This window comes from Gracilinanus agilis, chromosome 4 (genome assembly GCF_016433145.1).
Source record: "Gracilinanus agilis isolate LMUSP501 chromosome 4, AgileGrace, whole genome shotgun sequence".
Taxonomy (NCBI): domain Eukaryota; kingdom Metazoa; phylum Chordata; class Mammalia; order Didelphimorphia; family Didelphidae; genus Gracilinanus; species Gracilinanus agilis.
In genome coordinates, this window is record NC_058133.1 from 163,736,336 (window position 1) to 163,741,935 (window position 5,600).

The 5,600-nt window shown below is 39.2% G+C and overlaps 1 protein-coding gene across 1 annotated transcript; it reads right to left on the reverse strand.

Moving 5' to 3' along the window:
• Positions 1-3,879: 3,879 nt before the first annotated feature.
• Positions 3,880-4,821, reverse strand: LOC123243935 (olfactory receptor 10Z1). Its single transcript, XM_044672113.1, has one exon. The coding sequence runs from the start codon at positions 4,819-4,821 to the stop codon at positions 3,880-3,882; it is 942 nt and encodes a 313-aa protein (XP_044528048.1).
• Positions 4,822-5,600: the final 779 nt, after the last annotated feature.

Below are 5,600 nucleotides of genomic sequence, written 5' to 3' on the forward strand. Positions count from 1 at the left end.
ACCCTGGCAAAAACCTAAATATTTCCAAGAACTCCAGCTTCTGATGTGTTTTGGGTTTCAGTGGGGGGAGGGGGGATGAGAGGGGAAAGGGTGTGTTTGTGAATTAATAAATCCGAGATCTCTCTTTGTCATGGGATGATCTGACTTAAAGTCCTACTAATCCAAACTGAGGTCTTGTGCTCTATAGAATTAATAGATTCATAGCTAAATACAAATGGTTCTTTATTCACCCTAAAGGAGAAGATAGGTATGGGTAATCACCAAGTAATTTTCATTTAATACTGAAACACATTTTTTGGTTTGTCCTGTGGCATACCACTAAAGAAGGTATGACCAAGAAAAACTTAGTGAGTATGACAAAATTAAAGAGTCATATAAATAAAACCAACTACCTTTAAAAGGTGGGGATTTCCCCAATATTATTACAATGAAATGATTGAGAACACATACTCAATAGTGTCTGAGAAGGTCCCTTGACTTAATGCTATGCCACTGAGGATATTGATTGAGTGAAAGTAATTAGAGATTTGAATCATATTGTTGGACTTGAGCTTATAAAATGGAGCTAGCCAATGTGCCAAAGATAAAAGATCTTGAGAGAGCTAAACATAAGCGAAAATTAGATTAGACTAGTGTCCTTGTCTCACTAAACTGCCTACCCTCAAAGCAACCATGAGACCCCAGATATAAGCCAGCAGCTAGAGGCAACTGTGAAAAAATTAGTACTTCTAGCCCCAGCCTTTTGGAGATAATAGGAATTCTTCAATTCAATTCTTTTTCCCTAAGACTAGTCTCCTAAGAAAGGAGAAGAATCTGTCTTCAGTAGCATTCAATCCCTTGATCTAGTGTTCAGGAAAGAATTGGATCTTTACTCAAGTCCCCAGACCTAACCTTAAGGATGGAAGCGCAACAGGAAAGGTCCAGACATGAAAGTGTAAACTTGAACCTTGCCCTCCACTAATGACCTCCAATGGGAAGGGAATCGACTCTCCAGGAACTCCAAATGCAAAATCCCCGTTGTGGAATCTCCAAATCTTAGGGCAACACTTTAAGTTCAATATATTATATAAATCTCTTATGGTGAGGTGTAAGAAGAGTTGGCATGACTACTTATTGCTTACTAATAATTGTCTACATATGTGTTTTTTCTTCTTTCTTTGGGGCTTAGGGTTTCTCTGTACAATACAATAACACAGTAAACATTTAATAAATGTCTACTTCATACCAAACACTGTGCTAAGTGTTGAAGATGCAAATTAAGACAAAAAAAGAAATTCACCATCTAATGGTGAGTGAAAGGGAGAAACAATGCATAAGAGGAAGATTAAAAGTGTGAAGAAGGAAGCTGTTTTGATAGGAAGACCTTTTTTCTACCCCTTTGGACCAAGGCCTTCTTTATAGGCCATAATCCAAAGAAACAAGACAAATCAATAAAAGGCATCAGTCTGTTATCCTCAGCGATGTGTCAGTGGATCAATAGTCCAAGGATAATTTCAACAGCACATAAAAAATGACCATGATGCCACCATCAGCATGTGAAGTAGAAAAACATTGGTCATGGTGTGAAAAAAAACAATTCTGGCTCTATGACTTGGACAAGTGATATTGCCTTTGAGCCTCAGTTTTCTCATCTGTAAAATGAAATTAAATGACTTGGTGCTCTTTAAGGTCCCTTCCAGCTTTCAATCTATGATTCTATGATGTTAACATAAAGCTATGTCCTTACCTTCCAAAGAGAGATATCTTTGCAAATGGAACATATAATTTTCTTGCACCAATCCTGGTCATGTTCTCAACATTATTTTGCTACTTGACTAAAACTGGTTCATCATTTACAAAGTTCTTTCAAACATGGTCTAATTTGATCATCGTAATAATCATGTGGAATAGGAAGGCAAATATCATTTTCTCCATTTTATAGAGAAAATAAGGTAATTTGTTTATGCTTACATGGTAAACTTCTGCTTCCAAGTATATACTACCTATAGCAAACAATGGAATTCATCTACAGACTGATATCCTGATGCTGAAGCTTTCCCTCCTGCTTTTTGCTAAATATTTTCTTGATCCCTATTTCACAATGAGATTGGAAATCACATTGGATGTCAGAATAATGCAAAATCCTAGCCTAAGTCATCTCTGTCTCTTTTTGTCTATCTGTCTCTGTCTCTATCCATTTGTCTCTATCTCTGTCTCTGTCTCTCTCTCTTCCTCCTCTCTCTCCTGTTTTTCTCTCTGACTTTTACTCTTTCTTCTCTCTTTTCTCTCCCCTTCTTTCTCTCACATTCATGGGTACAAATGGACACGGGAGTAGAGGATCATAGATTTAGAGCTAAAAAAGTCTTCAGAGGTCAAGTTTAATACCTTCATTTTACTGGTGAGGAAATTATGGCACAGGGCAATTAAACAAATTGTTCATAGTCACACAGCAAGTTTCAAAGGCAGGATCTGAACTTCTTGAATCCAAAACCAAAATAATCTTCTAGATCTTCTAGTCTAAGCCCTACATTTTAAAAGTGAAGAAGCTGAGACTTAGGTGGTTAAGCACAATTTAATATTTTACTTGACTAATCCTTCAGTAAGTGCCTAAAAGCCCAGATTGAGGAAGTAGCTAAAGAAGAATTGCAAATTAAATACTTCAAAGGTAGGGATTCATCCTTCTAAGACTTAATGATAGTGAGTGGGAATCCATGGTAGGAATGGGACTAGAAGTAGAAGGATATTGGAAAGGAGATGAGTGGAACTGAATAGGGAGATTATTGTTTTCTATACAACCCAGAACATAACACATGAAAACAGAGTAGGATCCAGGGAATCAAACTCTCAGAACAGAGCTAGAAAGCACATGGAGATTATTTTATCCACTCTCCTCATTTCATATAGCCCAGGGAGGTAATATTGAAATTTAAGCTGAATAATAATAACCAAGATGTAATTAATGCTTTAAGATTTTCAAAGCACTACACATTTATATGTGGTATGAAGGTACATGAAAGAATGAATAATTCTCACAACCCTGCCTTGGATATTACAGGTATTATCCCCATTTTATGTTCATAGAAATTAGGTCATTTGCCTATGGTTACTTGGTTAGTGTCAGAATTAGAATCTGATTATAGGTGATAAGATGTAATATATAGGCAGTTTGCCCTTTTCTATTCCAGGTCATATAATCATATATTTTAGAATAGGAAAGGGACCTTTCAGAAGTCATCTCTTCCAACTCCTCATTTTATAGATGAAGAAACAAAAGCCAGGCAATTTAAATGATTTGCCCAAAGACATCCATTCAGTAAATGGCAATATTCAGAATCAGATCCAAGTCTTCTGACTCCAGATGTAATGTTCTTTCTTCTGCATCACACTGCCTTCAAACAGACTCCAAGAGTTTAGAAGGGCAATCAGTAGAGGAAACTATTCTCATTTGGAGCGAATGGAGAGCAGAACATCAATTGCCTGAGTCTCAGATAATCTATTCAGTGGCTTATGTCTTGAAGATGTGCCCAGCCTTCTGAAAAAACTATCTCACTCAGACTTTTCATAATAATAGCTTACATTTTTCTGTCACCTTAATGTTTATAAAGCTTTTTTCTCACAAAAGCCCTGGTGCAAATATTTTCATGACCATTTTACAGCTGAGGAAAGTAAGAAACAAAGAAATTATGGCCACATATCAACTAGGTCTCATTCCTGGAATTCAGATCCAGTAATTCCATCCAACAAACATTTTTAAATGCTTAGAGTGTACACAGTTTTGGAGATAGAGAGAGAAAAAAAAAACAATGCCGGCTTTTAAAAGGTTTACATCGTACTCCATGGTCAGCACATTGTCTTCTAAATATAGTACATTTTTGCCTAATGAGGCTGCCTTTCTTGGTCTCATCTTTTCGCCAGCAGTTTCCCCTGGAAGGCATTCTTAAAAGCAGCCTGTACAGCTCGGTTCCTCAGGCTATACACAATGGGGTTGAGGAGTGGGGTCACCACAGTGTAGGTGACTGCAATGAGCTGGTCTCGCTCCAGGGAATAGCTAGCTTTGGGACGAAGGTACATGAAGGAAGCACAACCATAATGGACAATGACCACAGTGAGGTGGGAAGCACAGGTGGAGAAGGCTTTTTGTTTCCCCTTTGCTGAGGGTATTCTCAAAATGGTGACCAAGATATTGGCATAGGAGATGGTGATGAGTGAAAAAGAGACTAGCAGGACAAAAAGGCTGAGGATAAGGATCCCCAGCTCACTCATGCTGGTGTCTCCACAGGCCAGGCTCAGCACTGGGGGGGTGTCACAGAAGAAGTGATGTATTTCATGGGAGCCACAGAAGGGGAGCTGGAAGATAACCAGCGTCATCCCCATCCCTATGAGATACCCGCTGAGGAAAGAAGTACCAACCAGCTGGGTGCAGAGAGTGGGGTGCATACGGCTAGCATAGTGGAGTGGGGCACAGATGGCCACATACCTGTCGAAGCCCATCACTGCCAAGAGGAAGCAATTAGTGCAGGCCCACGAGGCAGAGAAGTCCATCTGGACAGCACAACCCACATAGGAGATGGCCTGGCTCCCAACTGCCAGGTTCGAAAGCATCTTAGGGATGATTCCCAGAGTATAACAGGTCTCTGAGAAGGAGAGGACAGAAAGGAAAAGGTACATGGGGGTGTGAAGGTGACTGTCCAGCCGGATGATGATGATGATGAAGACATTGCTGGTCAGGGTGATAAGGTAGAGAGAGAAGAAGATAGCAAAGAGCAGGAATTGCAGATTCCCAAAGCTGGAGAAGCCCAAGAAGACAAAGTCCCTCCAAGTAGTTTCATTGCACAACCCCATCCTGAGAAAGGAGAAGACCAGATTTTCATCAGTGTATCTGACTCTGTACTCTGTAAGGGATACATAGCTTGCCAATGAAGATGGGGCTCACTTGGGGCTCACTGTGAGAAGATGTTGGGGAGTTTCTTCCCAAAGTCCATGGAGTCTTAGGGATGAAAACCTGGTTCTAAAAATCAGCTAAAACTTGGGGTGTTATTTTTTTAGGTAAGATAAATAGGCATGTAGCTATACTACACAAACACACACAAATAAACTTATGCCATTGACCAATCTACATAGTTTGTTAGGAATAAAAAATTCTTAGAATCATCTAACCTATTAAATCCTTCATTTCCAGGTAAGAAAATTGAGCTACAGAAAGTGACTTGGCCAAGATCACACAATTATTTGGAGTTAGAAACTAAACTATGAACTCTAATCCAGTAATAGTAATAATAATAATAATAACCTTTACACTATATTATTGGGCTTCTCTGGGCACCCACAGACCCAGAACCAAAGATTGTTTATAGCTGTAATTAAAATGCACTGCATCGACGTAGCTTGTTACTTTCACCTCTTTTATTCTCTTTGGGAGAGATGAGGAAATGAGGGTAGAGGGAGATGTTGAGATCATTTTCCCTTTTTTTTTTTTTTTTTTTTTTTTTTTTTTTTTTTTTTTTTTGGTTACACAGGGAATACCCAGAGAGTCTGAGGGAGCTCCAGGGCCCAAGTTGGCTGAGAGCCCAGACCTGTTGACTCCCCAGTTCAGTACCCCAGACTCTGCCTCCTATAGAATA

Bases quoted from the DNA above. Each gene is read 5' to 3' on its own strand.
- LOC123243935 (XM_044672113.1), bottom strand. From the start codon at position 4,821: ATGGGGTTGTGCAATGAAACTACTTGGAGGGACTTTGTCTTCTTGGGC.